The sequence below is a fragment of the Macaca mulatta genome, chromosome 14, assembly GCF_049350105.2.
Source record: "Macaca mulatta isolate MMU2019108-1 chromosome 14, T2T-MMU8v2.0, whole genome shotgun sequence".
NCBI classification, from domain to species: Eukaryota; Metazoa; Chordata; class Mammalia; order Primates; family Cercopithecidae; genus Macaca; species Macaca mulatta.
This window is the reverse complement of record NC_133419.1, coordinates 872,388-888,995: the sequence shown is the minus strand read 5'-3', so window position 1 is coordinate 888,995 and position 16,608 is coordinate 872,388. Positions and strand designations below refer to the sequence as shown.

Here is a 16,608-nt window from a genome sequence, read left to right as displayed (position 1 = left end):
AATGCCTCCTGAGGCCCCCAGAACATAGGCACTTCCTCTGGCCATCCCACCCACAGTGCAGCACCCACAGTCCTGCTCTCAATCCGTCCCCCTCTGTGGACGGGAAGGTGCTGAGTAGGCAGGGAGTGGGCCACGTCCAGTTTGGACACTTAGCACCTAACACAGCCAGAGAACATGCTCTGCCATGCTCGGCTGAAAGGACGGGGGAGGGGAGCACCACGCCCGGCTGAAAGGACGGGGTGGGGGGAGCACCATGCCCGGCTGAAAGGATGGGGTGGGGGGAGCACTATGTGGCCTGAGACACAGCACCTGTCTTACTCCTCGCAGCAGGAGCCAGCTGAGGATTACCACTCATCACGTAGAGCCGCTCATCACGCAGAGGGGCGAGAGCAGACACCGGGCTGAAGAATGCCCAGGACCTCAAAATCTGCTGTATTCAGAAGCACACTGCTTCTGTCTCTGTTCAAACCACCCAGAATGACGACCAGGAACGAGGCTCTTGTGACGGCCGTCCCCAGAGCCAGCCCCACCCCACCACAAGTGTTGAGACCAGGCCACACTGCCCCAGCCAGGCCAGAGAGGGTCCACTGGCTGCAGTCAACAAGCACCTGCCTGGCCACTCTACAGACAGCCCTGCCCTACACCAAACGCTCCCCGCGGTGCCTGCCCTTGGGGCCTCCTGCCGGGAGTCGGCCCACCCCTGTTCCTGGGCCCCTCAACTTCCCAGGCCCACTGCCCTGTCCTGAAGGGTGGACAGTCCAGCGTGAGAGTCACCTCCTGGTCCCCGCCCTCTGCAGGTCTGCAGTGCCTCACTGAAGCTCGGTCTGTGATAATTTCACCCCTCAGCATTGAAGTCCCAGTACCTGGGCCCCTCCGTTCACTAAAGACCCCTGAAAACCTGCATCTCTCACCTGGGCATAGCCACGCCCACCCGCCCAAAGCGACCTGTCACCTGCCACCAGCTCCGACCATGGCTCTCGGCAAAGCGCCCAAGGAGGCCTCGAGCTGTACTTTGCCCAAAAAGACAAATAACAAAGTGTTTTCTATACAATGGAGGCACTGTCTCAGCCTCAACAAGAGGCTGTGGTCCTGGCTGGTGACAGTGGCCAACCCCACATGAGGACACCCGGGCCTGCCCCTTAAACCCCACCATCCACAGACAGTGAGCCTGAGAGGCCTGTGAGCATGGTGGAGGCCTCAGGCCCTCTCCTCTGCTGACCATGTGGCCTCCACAAGGGTTCCCTCCCTCAAGTTTTGGGTCATGCTCAGTCTTTCATCCTTTCTCTTTTTTTTTGAGATGGAGTCTCGTTCTGTGCAATGGCGCGATCTCGGCTCACTGCAAGATCCGCCCCTCCCGAGTTCACACCATTCTCCTGCCTCAGCCTCCCCAGAAGCTGGGACTACAGGTGCCCACCACCACGCCCGGCTAATTTTTTGTATTTTTCGTAGAGATGGGGTTTCACCGTGTTAGCCAGGATGGTCTCGATCTCCTGACCCCGTGATCCACCCGCCTCAGCTTCCCAAAGTGCTGGGATTACAGGCATGAGCCACTGTGCCCTGCTGATGCTCAGTCTTTCACACATACAGGTTCGATGAGCTTCAGCAATTTGGCAAGTATGCACGCCTACTTTGTGGATAAAAACAACATGGGAAATTAAGCTATGGCCTAGATCCCGTCCTTCCCAGAGATCAAGAGAGAGACACAAAAAAAAGCCAAGCCACAAAGGATTAATTCAAGGGCTCAAAATGCAACATAATTAAACAAATAAAAGAATTTTGCCCACAGGAGTCTGAATTTGTACAGCCCCACCGTAGACGGCTACAGCCTCACTCAGACCTGGGGCTGCAGTGCCACCACCGAAAGGACAGGCAGGCCACAGAAGCCACGCGGGGCAGGTGTTTTAGTTTTCTTTTTTTTTTGAGATGGAGTTTCACTCTTGTTGCTCAGGCTGGAGTGCCGTGGCAGGATCTCGGCTCACCACAACCTCCGCCTCTGCCTCCCAGGTTCAAGCGATTCCCCTGCCTCAGCCTCCGGAGTAGCTGGCATTACAGGCATGCGCCACCATGCCCAGCTAATTTTGTATTTTCAGTAGCGATGGGGTCAGGGGTTCTGCATGTTTGTCAGGCTGGTCTTGAACTCCCAACCAGGTGATCCACCCGCCTCAGGCTCCCAAAGTGCTGTGATTACAGGCGTGAGCCACCGCACCCGGTCAATAGTTATTTTCAAGACCAAATGACTCTACCAAAAATGAGTTGTTGTTTTTTTTTTAAAGACAGGGCCTCGCTGTGTTGCCCAGGCTGGAGTGCAGTGACATGATCTCGACTCACGGCAGCCTCAACCTCCTGGCCTCAGGTGATCCTCCCGCCTCCACCTCCGGAGTAGCTGGGACCACAGGCGCCACCACACCCAGCTTGAAAATGTGGATTGAAATGCAGAGGCAGAGGAGCCTTGTATCCAGCATCTCATGGGTTCTCAATCAAGCCCTGCGGGACAGAATCACAGAGCACGAAGGAAATTCCGCCCCTGAGATTCGTGCTTGTGGCAGGAGAGGACTCAGAGGCCACCAGAACTCACAATCTCTTCTCGGATGGAGTAGTCGGCCGTCTCCAGATAGCTCAGCATCTCGGCCACGATCTGTGGGGCATTGCTGCGGTCGCACATGGCATAGAGGAGGTCCACGGCCCGCTGCCGCACGCTCACGTCCCGCTCGGTCTGGGGAACAAGGCACAGAGTAAGAGGCCGCAGGAGCAAGGCCCAGGCTTGGGGATAGGCCCGGCACCGCATCTCAACGCCCACCCTGAGCTTCCCTCACACACACATCCAGGTCCAAGGATCCGACCTGCACTCGGGCCGCATGCGTCTGGATGGCCCGGAAAAGAGTTCCGCCTACTCACCCGGCCCTCCCACCGCACAGGCCGGTTTCGCTAGGTCCCAGCGCACTGCCTGGGTTCCCTCCGCTCGTCCGCGCCTCCCTCCGCACAGGCCAGCTTCGCTAGGTTCCAACGCACTGCCTGGGTTCCCTCCGCTGGCCCGCGCCTCCCTCTGCACAGGCCAGCTTCGCTGGGACCGAGCGCACTGCCTGGTGTAGACGGCCCGGAATAGAGTTCCGCCTCCTCGCCCGCGCCTCCCTCCGCACAGGCCAGCTTCGCTAGGACCGAGCGCACTGCCTGGTGCAAGTTATTAAGGCCTCGCTTCCATGCAGCTGAAGACCCCGCTGCCTCCGACACTGCCGTGGAGCTGCCCCAAGGCAGGTTCTCACGCCCCACCCTGGAGCCCGTGCTGATGAGCCCCCGCTGATGAGCCCCCAAGAGGCTCTGCAGCATGAGAAAGCCCGAGGTCTGCATAGCTCTGCTCCCAGCAAACGGCAGGAGAGTGGGCACTGCCAGCCCTAGCACTGGCCGTATTAAAATGAGCGTCCAGCCTTTCTGACAATAGGGATTGACTAAAACACACACCGAACCAGGACCAAGAAGAATCCAGAATACCAAACGCCCACCACGAGCCCCTCGCACGCCACCCAGAACACCCGTGAGCTGCACACACACGTGCGGAGGGCCGGGAGCGGCCCTGCCACAGCCTGAGGCTGAGCCAGACGGGAGACGTGCAGCTCCCCACCTCCCACCTCCTAACACATGCACACCGGTGACTAAGGACGTGGCAGACACGTCCTACATGGAACGAACCCTCGGGGTCGCTCTGGAGTCTCACGAAGGCTGGCAATGGCCAACCTCAACTGGGTCTTCCAACTCTGAAATTTTAACCCCCAAATAAAGTGAGTTTCCTGATTTTCTCAGAGATGAGGGAAAAAATTTCATCTTTCTACCAAGAAGAACTATTTCTACTTGTTGGCATTATGCACATGCAGGATGGCACACGGGGACCTGCCCCCAGCAGGGAAAGGGCTGCCAGGGACTCGTGTGCTCAGCCTAACCAGCAGAGCAGGGCCGTCCTGGCCATCGCCAGGCAGCATGGCCCTCAACTGTGGTGTGACCTCCCAAGAGTAGGTGACAGGCAGAGGCCAGCAGCACCAGCCACCACCTCCATCTCTGCGGGGAGTCAGGAAGCACTGCGTCCCCCCAGCCTTCACAGGAAGGCCCACAGCACCTGCTCAGGGAGTGAGCAGACCCCGAGGACAGGGCACTCGCCTTCAGGGCGTTGATGACAGTCTCGATGTGTGTCTTGACAGCCTCGTGGGAGAACTCGGAGCTGGCCAGCGTGCACATGCTCTCCAGGGCCAGGTAGCGCAGGTTGGTCTCACGGTGCTGCAGGAACTGGCCCAGCTGGTTGCAGGCGCGGACGAGCAGGTTCGGCTCACTGCATGGAGGGAGGGGAAATGGGGGGGCGGTTTCCTCAGCAAGTGTGACACAAACTGGACAGAGCCTGCGTTCCCCAACGGGTCCAGATGGCAGATAGCAAAGTCACACCACACTCACCGCCACCGCACTGCTCAAGTGGGAACTCGGGAGCCTCCCCAGATGCACCTGACCCCTACCCCTGACTTCCGTTTTGCGTCCATTCTGTTCATCCCCCCAGTGACAGTCAGCAGCCCATGCATCCACTGGAGCTTCCCAGCACCTCCTGAGCCTCAATCTGCATGAGGCTCGCAGGAGGCCGGTCAAGCTGTGACCGGCAATGGGGTCTCAGCCAGAGGCACCAGCCCGGGGCAGGGAGAAGGCTGAGAAGGCTGGGAGCGTGGCTGCTGCCCCACTCACTCTACTGTCTCTTCAGAACGTGGCTTCTCCTCACATAACAACAGAGCTTTCTCTAAAATGGGAAATTTCACTTTTAATAGCTCCCAGCTCTCTCAGACTGAGTTTTCATCATTTGTAAAAATGCTGTAGTAGCAAATGGGTGGTGTTCACTAGCTGTAGAGAGCGTCTGCCCACAGCCTGGCATGTTTCCTCATTATCGGGAGCCTGGTGGGAGCTGCAATCTCATTCTCACAGGACCCTAAAGCACGGCACCACACGCAAGACCCACGCCAGCCCACATGCAGTGCACCACAACTGCTGAGCAGAAAAGGCGTGGGAGCAGAGGAGGCAGACGCTCCGGGCCGTGTGGTGGGGGCAGAGGAGGCAGACGCTCTGGGCCGTGTGGTGGGGGCAGAGGAGGCAGACGCTCCGGGCCATGTGGTGGGGGCAGAGGAGGCAGACCCTCCGGGCCGTGTGGTGGGGGCAGAGGAGGCAGACGCTCCGGGCCGTGTCGTGGGGGCAGAGGAGGCAGACCCTCCGGGCCGTGTGGTGGGGGCAGAGGAGGCAGACCCTCCGGGCCGTGTGGTGGGGGCAGAGGAGGCAGACCCTTCGGGCCGTGTGATGGGGGCAGAGGAGGCAGACCCTCCGGGCTGTGTGGTGGGGGCAGAGGAGGCAGACCCTCCGGGCTGTGTGGAGCGGCCAGTCACTCACCCTGTGCCTTGTGCTGTGTAGATGGGCACAGCCGTTTCCAGCACTGCCCTGGGACCCCGGACCCACCAAGTATGGCTCTATGCCCAGCAAAGTCACAGGACATGTGCACATGCCCCCCACCCCATCCCCGTCTCCTCTCCGTTCCATGACACGAGAAGCCAGTCAGGAGTGGGGATGCTCAGGAGAAGGAGGAAAAGGCCCTTTTGGGGGATGAGACCACAGTCAGCAAAGCAATTCATGGTGAGCTCAGAGGAGGATGAGCCGAGCTGCACGGAAAGAAAAGGGTCCAGCAGGGAGCAGACAGGCAGGACGAAGGGAAGGCCCGTGGAGTGGACAAACTAACTAGACATGATCAGCCCAGTCATGCCAACGAGAAGGAACATGTGTGCGTGCGCAAGATGAAGTTCGCTCCACAGGCGGCCGACACACCTGTCATGGTGAATGATTAAGCTGATCGCCTCGAAGAGCACGGCATTCTTCGCATTGGAGTGCTGGACTTTCTTTGACTTGGGTGGTTCTTGGGCTTTGTTCAGGATGGTCTCCAGGCACTCAGTCAGGCGGCCTCGCACTGCAGGGTCTTCTGGGCAAGACAGAATGGTGCTCACCAGGCTCCAGTGGCCCACAGCCCACCCTGCCCCTCCCGGCTGTACCCATACATCATGAGAGCATTTTTAATATAGTTCATTCACATCTGTGTACCCAGCTGGGAGCATTTACAAAACTGAGAAAGGCCGGGCACAATGGCTCACTTCTGTAATCCCAGCACTTTAGGAGGCCGAGGCAGGCCAGTCACCTGAGGTCAGGAGTTCAAGACCAGACTGGCCAACATGGTGAAATCCCGTCTTTACGAAAATGCAAAAGTGAGCTGGGTATGATGGCAGGTGCCTGTAATCCCAGCTACTCAGGAGGATGAGGCGGGAGAATCGCTTGAACCCAGGAGGCAGAGGTTGTGGTGAGCTGAGATCGCGTCATTGCACTCCAACCTGGGCAACAAAGGGAGACTCCGTCTCAAAGAAAACCTGCACAGATCTGATACTATAAAAGCACAATAGACCCAAACCCTAACAAAACTGTAGGCTCTGCAATAATTGCTCCACAAAAGCCAGCGCATATGGCAGCACTGGCAGAAAGGTCGATGAATCAAGAGGCAGGGCTAGTAACACACTTCTTAAAATAATAAACAAACCACTTAAATCTGAGACAGGGAATCAGACCGGCGCTAGTGCAGCTTCAGGAGCCGCGGCCTGCGCGTTACCTGGGGGTGGGTAGCACTGCAGCAGCCTCAGCAGTTTGACAGACAGCCAGGGAGCCGGGACAAAATAGTAAGTGTAATCCTGAAGATCTGTTGATGCGGACGTCACGATCTGTAAGACAGCAAAGGCAATCAGACACGCTGCTGGGCATGAGCCCCCGCTGCAGGGACCCAAAGAAAAGCCATACGCACTCCTCGGGTCATGCCTGAGCTGGAAAAATGGTTTTGTTTCATGTGCCAGGAGCGTCTGACACTGTTTGGTACCCCCAGGTTCGCTGTGAGAGGGCTGTGCTGTCACTTGGCAACACGCTGCCGCAGCTGAGTGGCAACCCTCACTCGGTACAAGACACCATAGCACCTGGATTTGAAACTACAGTCTTTCCTTTGTGGACCAGAACATGAATGAAACGAAAGAGAGAGCTTTAGGCTCCTCAGAAGGAAGAAGCACACCCCCACCCCCAGAAGCCGGCATTCTGACCCTACCCCACAACCCCACAGTTCCCCCCGACCACAGGTCAACCCAGATGGTGAGCTCGCTGAGGCAGGGAGGCTGCCCGCCTCACTCACATCCCATCTCTTTGTCCAATGCGGCCTTTGGCTTGGCAGATCCTCTGTCAACCTCCCGAACAAGTGACAATCACGACCACCTCACATTTCCACTGACATACAGCCCAGTGTCTCCTGTTTCTGGGAGGTCAATGTAGTTCCTCCCTTCCTACAAAGCTCACATGTGCGACACTTTTAGGCCATAAGTGAACCCATTTAGAAAAGTTCACCCTGACTCCTGCCCTAAGCTGCAAGATGCCAGCCCAGACTTGGGTCACAGACTCCTGCTACAGGGAGGCAAGTTCTAGGCTGTCTGTCAAAGACAGGGCTGAAAGGCACAAACACAAAGCAGGAAAGGCAAGAATCACAGCACTTCCGAGACAGAGACACGGCCAACATGAGCTGTCTCTCAAACATGTACGTAGCTAAGGGCAGGCTGAGAGAGAAATATATAGCCTTAACTGTACATATTTGAAACAAATATAAAGAGAAAAGCAACAAAAATTCATCTCAAGGGTTTAAGAAGAGACTAGGCTGGGCGCGGTGGCTCACACCTATAATCCCAGCACTTTGGGAGGCCGAGGTGGGCAGATCACGAGGTCAGGAGATCGAGACCATCCTGGCTAACACGGTGAAACTCTGTCTCCACTAAAAAATACAAAAAACTAGCCAGGCGTGGTGGCGGGTAACTGTAGTCCCAGCTACTCGGGAGGCTGAGGCAGAATGGTGCGAACCTAGGAGGCGGAGCTTGCAGTGAGCCGAGATCGTGCCACTGCACTCCAGCCTGAGCGACAAAGCAAGACCCTGTCTCAAAAATAAATAAATAAATAAATAATAAAAAGAGACTAGCAAATTAACCCAAAGAAAGTAGAGGAAAGGAGGCCGGACGTGGCGGCTCCTGCCTGTAACCCCAGCACTTTGGGAGGCCAAGGCAGGCAGGATCACTTGAGGTCAGGAGTTCGCGACCAGCCTGGACACTGTGGTGAAACCCTATCTCCACCAAAAATATACAAAAATCAACTGGACATGGAGGCGAGGGCCTATAATCCCAGCTACTCAGGAGGCTGAGGTAGGAGAACCGCTTGAACCCGGGTGGAGGTTGCGGCAATCCGAGATCATGCCACTGCACTCCAGCCTGGGCAACAGAGTGAGACTCTGACTCAAAAAACAAAAACAAAAAAGAAAAAGAAAAGAAAAAGAAAACATGCACAGTTCCACAACTTATGAAATAAATTAAATTCATAATTAGAAAGTTTCCCAGCCAGGGCCAGGGCGGTGGCTCACACCTGTAATCCCAGCACTCTGGGAGGCCAAGGCGGGCAGATCACTAGGTCAGGAGATCGAGACCATCCTGGCGAACACGGTGAAACCCTGTCTCTACTAAAAATACAAAACAATTAGCCAGGCGTGGTGGCGGATGCCTGTAGTCCCAGCTACAGGCTTAGGCAGGAGAATGGCGTGAACCCAGGAGGTGGAGCTTGCAGTGAGCGGATATTGCGCCACTGCACTCCAGCCTCGGGGACAAAGTTAGACTCCGTCTCAAAAAAAGGAAGTTTCCCGGCCAGGTGCAGTGGCTCACACCTGTAATCCCAGCACTTTGGGAGGCCAAGGTGCGCAGATCGCCTGAGGTCGGGAGTTCGAAACCAGCCTGACCAACATAGAAAAACCCCGTCTCTGCTAAAAAAATTAGCCAGGCATGGTGGTGCATACCTGTAATCCCAGCTACTTGGGAGACTGAGGCAGGAGAATTGCTTGAACTTGGGAGGTGGAGGTTGCAGTGAGCTGAGATCGTACCATTGCACTCCAGCCTGGGCACCAAAAGCAAGACCCCATCTCAAAAAAAAAAAGAAAGTTTCCCACAAAGAAAACTCCAAGTTCAAGTGGTTTTACCAGTTAATGATAAAAATTGTTAGGCAAACTAGATAAAGGAACTTCTTTAATGTGATGAAGAGTATCAACAACAACAGAATTCTAAAGCAGACATCATGCTTAACGGCGAAATATTCAACACAAAAAACGGACAATCCAGGGTAAAAATGGGTAAAAGACTTACGCACTTCACAAAACAAGACAGCCAAATAGCCAATCAACAGGCCAAGTTGCTCAACCTCATTGATAATCAGGAAAATGTAGATTTAAATCACAAAGAGGCCAGGTGCAGTGGCTCATGTCTGTAATCCCAGCAGTTTAGGAGGCCAAGGCAGGTAGATTGCTTGAAGTCAGGAGTTCGAGACCAGCCTGGCCAATATGGTGAAACCTCATCTCTACTAAAAATACAAAAATGAGCCAGGCGTGGTGGCGGGTGACTGTGGTCCCAGCTACTCCAGAGGCTGAGGCAGGAGAATCCCTTGAATCAAGGGGACGGAGGTGGCAGTGAGCCGAGATTGCACTACTGCACTCCAGCCTGGGCATCAAAGTGAGACTCCATCTCAAAAAAAAAAAAAAAAAATCACAGAGATCCTACTATACACCCAGATGACTAAAACCCAAGGGACTAACACCACACATGCCAGCCTCCGCCTCCTGCTGCTGCTGCGAGACCCGGGTGCACCACAGGGAAGCTGGTCTGGCAACACCCTCCTCCTCAGGTTCAGGAGCTGCAGCCCCCAGCTGAGCCATGCCACATCTCAGCAGACACGCGCAGCACCTCACGTACATGGAAACCGAGGGACGTCCCAGACTGCTCATGCTGGAGGATGCACAGCAGCCTCAGAGGACAAGGAGCTAAGTGTTCAACAGGACAGCGGGTAAACTGCAGGGGTCAATTCACACAGCCGATTCCATGAAGCATCAAATGTGAATGTATAACAGCTGCACACAAAACAAAAGAACGTGTGCTGCAGGTCCAGCTGCATAAAACTCAAAACAGGAAGCTGAACAGCAGGCTTTAGCGTGCACACCAGGTGGTAGGTCCACGAAGCGCCAGCCACGCTTCCCCAGTGGGGGCCACGGGACCCCTGGGTGCCCCTCCTCCACCCACGTGGTATTGGGTGCTTGCTCACACAATGGGAACAGGGAGCTGTGTTTCTCTACAGACGGGACAGTTCTCAATTAACAAGAAGGTTGACAGAGAAGCCAAGTTGGTTTTCACCTCTGAATTTATAAACGGACCAAATACCTTGCATTCTACAAGTAAGCTAATAATTAAATAACCAAGACAAAACCCACCCTGACTTCTGCTCCCCCACAAACAGACTTACCCTGCTTAGCCTGGAGACCGCCAGAGACACGGAGGTTTTAAACTCCTCGGGGTTCTTCTGTGCTAAAGTGGTGATCAGACTCGTGGCTGCAGTTACCACACCCTGAAAGAAAACACATACACAACAGACAGTCAAAACAACTGAAGCTAGCCACGTGTGTTAACTCATCTTCCAAACAAAACCTTAAACCAACCAGCAGCACACTGGCAGCCCACAGCTACTCTGGCCTCAGGCCTACCCCGAGAAACCTACAATGTTCTCCAAGATGGCACACGTAGGTTTTCTCCTTCCAGCTTCTCCTTAAAGACTGGGAAGTTCCGTCATGCTTAGCCCAGATCCCTGCCAGCGTCAAAGGGCCAGAGGGCCATATCCACCATGCAGGTCAAGCATGTGGGCTGCACACGCCACCTGGCCTGCTGTCCTCTCCTGGCCTGGCCTCCATCGTCATCTGCACTTGCTGCCTCTGGTTTAATCACTCATGTTCATTGCAGAGGGAGACACGACCCTTAGACTGATTTGAATCTTTACAACCCAGAAATGAGACTGTAGAAAAGAGCAACTGGAGAAGTCCTTTTACATTCTCCTTTTTGGAAAGTGGCCCTGGCAGTCACTGAACCACCACAGACTGGATGAGGCCACCAGGCCCAGCACGTCTTCCCTCCCCACTCCTTCTGGCCTCAGTGAGAACAGATTCGGGTCCCAGGGCACAAGTGGTCCTCCCCAAGCACCGGGCAGCCCATTACCGCTCCAGGACACAGCACCGGGCAGCCCGTTACCGCTCCAGGACACAGCACCGGGCAGCCCGTTACCGCTCCAGGACACAGCACCGGGCAGCCCGTTACCGCTCCAGGACACAGCACCGGGCAGCCCGTTACCGCTCCAGGACACAGCACCGGGCAGCCCGTTACCGCTCCAGGACACAGCACTGGGCAGCCCGTTACCGCTCCAGGACACAGCACCGGGCAGCCTGTTACTGCTCCAGGACAGCCACCAGGGATTCAGTCACTCAGATCTCTTGAAAAAAGACTGCAATTACGTAAAGACATTCTCCCATAAATTTTTTTTAAAAATATAAAATAAATGATACCAATTCACTCTGAAAATGTAAACAGTGAGCTCAGGAAATGTCTACTTGTGCCAGGCGCAGTGGCTCACACTAATCCCAGCACTCTGTGAGGCCAAGGCAGGCGGATGCCCTGAGGTCAGGAGTTCGAGACCAGCCTGACCAACATGGTGAAACCCCGTCTCTACTAAAAACACAAAAATTAGCTGGGCTTGGTGGCGCTCGCCTGTAATCCCAGCTACTCAGCAAGCTGAGGCAGGAGAATCACCTGAACCCGGGAGGCGGAGCTTGCAGTGAGCTGAGATCGCGCCACTGCACTCTAGCCTGGGTGATGAGCGAGACTCTGTCTCAAAGAAAATGTCGCCGGGCACGGTGGCTCAAGCCTGTAATCCCAGCACTATGGGAGGCCAAGACGGGCGGATCATGAGGTCAGGAGATCGAGACCATCCTGGCTAACACGGTGAAACCCCGTCTCTACTAAAAAATACAAAAAACTAGCCGGGCGAGGTGGCGGGCGCCTGTAGTCCCAGCTACTCCGGAGGCTGAGGCAGGAGAATGGCGTGAAGCCGGGAGGCGGAGCTTGCAGTGAGCTGAGATCCGGCCACTGCACTCCAGTCTGGGCGACAGAGCAAGACTCCGTCTCAAAAAAAGAAAATGTCAAGTCTGGGTGCAGTGTGGCTCACACCTGTAATCCCAGCACTTTGGGAGGCCGAGGCGGGTGGATCACGAGGTCAGGAGATGGAGACCATCCTGGCTAACATGGTGAAACACTGTCTCTATAAAAATACAAAAAATTAGCCAGGCAAGGTGGCAGGCGCCTGTAGTCCCAGCTACTCAGGGGGGTGAGGCAGGAGAATGGCGTGAACCCAGGAGGCAGAGCTTGCAGTGAGCTGAGGTCGCGCCACTGTACTCCAGCCTGGGCGACAGAGCGAGACTCTGTCTCAAAGAAAATGTCTACTCGAATGACTGATGCAGTCCCCCCACCGCTCGCCCTGCACCACGGCTCCTGAGCCTGGCTGGGGTACAGCTACTACAACACGGCACTCTCCCCAGAGACCTGCTATGCCTGTGACCTTGGCAAGGAAAACGTGAAAGCTATAAGAAAGAAATGGCTCTGATTGGTCTTCTTCCTGTATTTCTCGGTGAGCAAAGTGCTAACAGATTTTACCAAATCCAATAAAGAACTTGTAAGGAACTGCAGGTCTGTATATGTAACTTCCATGAGGGCAGAGTCATTCCCCACAGGACTCCTGAATGTTCAGGGTGTGTTCCCCCAGCGAACATGCATCTCGAACGCCCCTGTGACAGGCTGACAGGCACTCATGGGCACTGAGCTCAGCCTCTCACTTAGGATGTCCTCCCCCTGCACTGAGACAGCAAGAGGCCTCTCGAGCACACTCAGGCACGCGACACGCGGCCCCACCCCTGTGGCAGCAGCTGGCGCCGCGGCGACCTCAGTGTCTCCTCAGTGGCCTCCAGCCCTTGGCCTGGCCCCCCAACCCTTCTCTCCATGGTGTCTGCTGTCCTCGTCCACTCCAACCTGTCTGCTCCATCAGGTCATCCTCAGGCTACAAGACCCAAGGCTCAGGCCGGGCGCGGTGGCTCACGCCTGTAATCCCAGCACTTTGGGAGGCCGAGACGGGCGGATCATGAGGTCAGGAGATCGAGACCATCCTGGCTAACACGGTGAAAGCCCGTCTCTACTAAAAAATACAAAAAACTAGCCGGGCGAGGTGGCGGGCGCCTATAGTCCCAGCTACTCGGGAGGCTGAGGCAGGAGAATGGCGTGAACCCGGGAGGCGGAGCTTGCAGTGAGCTGAGATCCGGCCACTGCACTCCAGCCTGGGTGACAGAGCGAGACTCCGTCTCAAAAAAAAAAAAAAAAAAAAAGACCCAAGGCTCAGCATGGTGCCCATGCAGCACTCAGGCCACATCACCACCCTCCCCACCATGCCCAAGGTCTGGGTGCACGCCTGACCGCCGACCTTCTGACCCTCACCCACCTGGTCCTGCGCACGCCTCCTGCCCCACTCAAGACCTCCCTGAAGGACACGTGGGGGAGCTCACTCACTCTAGTGAGCAAATGACACCTTTCTTGGGGGCTCATGACTTGAGACCAGAGAAGCCAAGCCTCAGGCCTTCACTGTCAGAGGTGGAAGGCGCTCGACAAAAGCCATGGCCACACAAAAGACAGCCTGCCGGGGGTGTGGGCGCACAAGCTGGGAGAGGTAAGATGGGAAAGTGCTGGTCAGCAGGGAGCCCACCTTGGGGTTGGCTGTGGCACCCCTTCAGGAAGAGTTTCTGTTGCCTTTAACCAAGAATATGCTGACTAGGCCGGGCGCGGTGGCTCAAGCCTGTAATCCCAGCACTTTGGGAGGCCGAGACGGGCGGATCACGAGGTTAGGAGATCGAGACCATCCTGGCTAACACGGTGAAACCCCGTCTCTACTAAAAAATACAAAAAAAAAAAAACTAGCCGGGCGAGGTGGCGGGCGCCTATAGTCCCAGCTACTCGGGAGGCTGAGGCAGGAGAATGGCGGGAACCCGGGAGGCGGAGCTTGCAGTGAGCTGAGATCCGGCCACCGCACTCCAGCCTGGGCGGCAGAGCAAGACTCCGTCTCAAAAAAAAAAAAAAAAAAAAAAAAAAGAATATGCTGACTCAAGCGCCTGGTGAAATACAGCCACATGCATAAAAATACAAAAAGCAAACCAAGTAGCTGGGGTCACAGAATCATACAGCATCCAAGGAGAGGTGCCCTCGTGGCCACCTGAGGCAAGGCCCTGCCACCCTGAAAAGCACTCAGGGTGGCCCCACGGCCGCATGGCCGCAGAAACTTCCCTCCAAGGCAGGAGCAATGACAGCAGCCCCGGCCAGTCCCACGGAGCGTGCCCAGATCCTGTCTGCAGAAGGCCCGGGGGAAAGCAGGCAGCCCCGGCCGCTCAGCAGCCCAGTGCCCGGCTGCCATGTGGGGCAGGAGCCCAGGGCCTGCCTCCCTGACCAGGCCCTGCCGACTCACGGCTCCCACACAGCTGCTTCACCCGCACACTCTCGGACGCCCAAGGCCGCAGCACGCCCACTCCGGGTACAGGCCTGGGGCTGTGAGAGGACACTTCCTCTTTCTGAGCTTAAGCCTCCTTGACTGCAAAGCTGGAAAATCCCACGACCTCCCAGGGTCCACAGGATGGTGGACGACAGCCTCCAGCAGCGCCGTCTGAAAGGCTCCCCCGCCAGGGTGGGGCTCACGGCAACACGGGAAAGTGTTCTCGGCCCTCGATCCTAGGTCCTTGTGAACGCGTGACCGGCCCACACGCCTCCCCACACAGCAGGAAATGTTTCCACTCCTGCCAACTCTGACCCTCTTACTCATACAGCGGAGTTCAGGCAGGACAAGCCCACTCTGCCCACATCCACCCCTGCTGGATGCGGTGGACGGCTCTGTGACCCCTCAGCCCCTGGGGCTCACACACTGGCGCAGCCCCTCCCCCACACCTGCCTCTCACGGCACCTGAATACACATCACCAAATCGCTGCAAACCTCCACCCCGATCTATGCCTATACCATGGGGATGACCGCTGCGCCTGGCCCGTGGAGTAGGCATGTGGATTAGTGAGACTTCACATGGGAGCCTAGATGAGGGCACAGGCAGCCGGGACGCCAGGCAGGAGCTTCCCGTACTAGACAGGTGTTTCCAGGAAACACGTGTCTCAGTTGTGGGTGTCTGCAGAGCCTCCGTGCTACAAGGGCTTCAGCCAGTGCCTGGCCACAGGATGAGCAGAGGTGGAGTCTTACTCATCCAGCCCCAGGAAGGGCCGCCATGGCCTCGGCACTCACAGCCACAGCAGCCCCTGCGAGAGCCTCTCCTGGGCATCCCGAGAAGGCGCACCATGGTGTCTTCACAACGGCCATCCCAAAGGTCACCTGGGGAGTGGGGAGAACCGAAGCCAAGGGCGCTTACCAAGTGCTGGTCATTGAGCAGGTGCACCACTCGGGACGTCCAGTCGCCCATGGGGACAAGATCAGGGGACGTCCTGTACAGGCGCAGCAAGCACAGGGCCGCGCTCTGCTTCACGCTGTCCATGGTGTCTCTGGAAGACAGACGTCGGAGTCACTCCCAACGGGCTGAGCACAGCACAGAGCTGCACGGAGCACCCCCCAGAGCCAGCAGGAGATGCGGGGGTGGGGCTGGCACAGGGGCCAGGACAGCACTCAGGACCGCCTGCCAAGGGCCACCTAGGGGGCAGCAGCAGCGTTCTCAGCACACATGGGCCCTGCTCCAAAGGTCTCCCTGCCAACCTTCTCACCACCAAAACCACCAGCCGACCACATGCAGCTCATGTTGCTCATTCGTTGTTTGAACAATAGCTCTCTTGTTATTGTTACAACTTAATCCACAATCACAACAGAAATGTGTGGAGGGCCCTGCACCGCCATGGAGCTCCACATCTGCTTGGTGATGTTCCCCTGCCCCACACCCACCCTCACCCCACCACGCCCCACCCTGAACAGTGGGCTGGGCCGCCCGTGCCCTCAGCCCCGGAGCAAAGGGCTTCGGGTCCCTGCAGACACGGTGGGAAGGGAGCCGGCCGTGGGCTCTCCTGCTCTGCTGCCAACACACTTGTTCAGGCCACAGCCGTGTTCCATGCTCTGCTTATCCCCCTTCGCCCTCCCGCCACCAGACTCTGCTAAGCAGCTGGGAAGGCAACAGGGAGCCTGGGGTGGATGCTGTGGAGACACAGCTGAAAAAGGGCCAGTCTCTTCTCCAAGCACTTAACAGAATCAGATGGATCCACTGCTCCACATGAAAGAAAAGTGTGTAGAGACAACCTGTACCATTTACCTTCTGGCTTTTTTATTCCTAAATCTTCCCCATACTATTCCAAAGAAAAATTACCTTGAGTAAAAAACTCCCCTTCTGGGTGCAAACAGCCCCTGAAAGGAGAAGTAGGCATTGTGTCCCTCTTCCGGCTCACCCCATCCTCACAAGATCAGCCCAGAGCAGGAACCGCACACACACCCTGCTGTGCGTCCACGTGGATGTGTGGTCGAGGCCACGTCAGGGGTGTGTACCAGGCGCCAGCAGGGCTGTCCTTGCCAGGCAGCTTCAGGACCCCATGACTCGGCCCCTAGCAGTCCTTCAACAGA

General features: G+C 56.4%; 1 protein-coding gene across 2 annotated transcripts in view; it reads right to left on the bottom strand.

The window, feature by feature from the left end:
- The window catches only part of AP2A2 (adaptor related protein complex 2 subunit alpha 2), an 86,903-nt gene that overhangs the window by 20,291 nt on the left and 50,004 nt on the right, over positions 1-16,608 (bottom strand). Inside the window, exons 5-10 of one of the 2 annotated variants that reach the window (XM_015113299.3) lie at positions 15,422-15,551; positions 10,402-10,503; positions 6,659-6,767; positions 5,833-5,983; positions 4,147-4,315; positions 2,576-2,713 (exon numbers count right to left, since the gene is read on the bottom strand). In XM_015113299.3, the coding sequence (XP_014968785.1) occupies positions 2,576-2,713; positions 4,147-4,315; positions 5,833-5,983; positions 6,659-6,767; positions 10,402-10,503; positions 15,422-15,551 (799 nt within the window). The remainder of the gene's footprint in view (positions 1-2,575; positions 2,714-4,146; positions 4,316-5,832; positions 5,984-6,658; positions 6,768-10,401; positions 10,504-15,421; positions 15,552-16,608) is intronic. The other variant, XM_015113300.3, reaches the window with a different exon arrangement.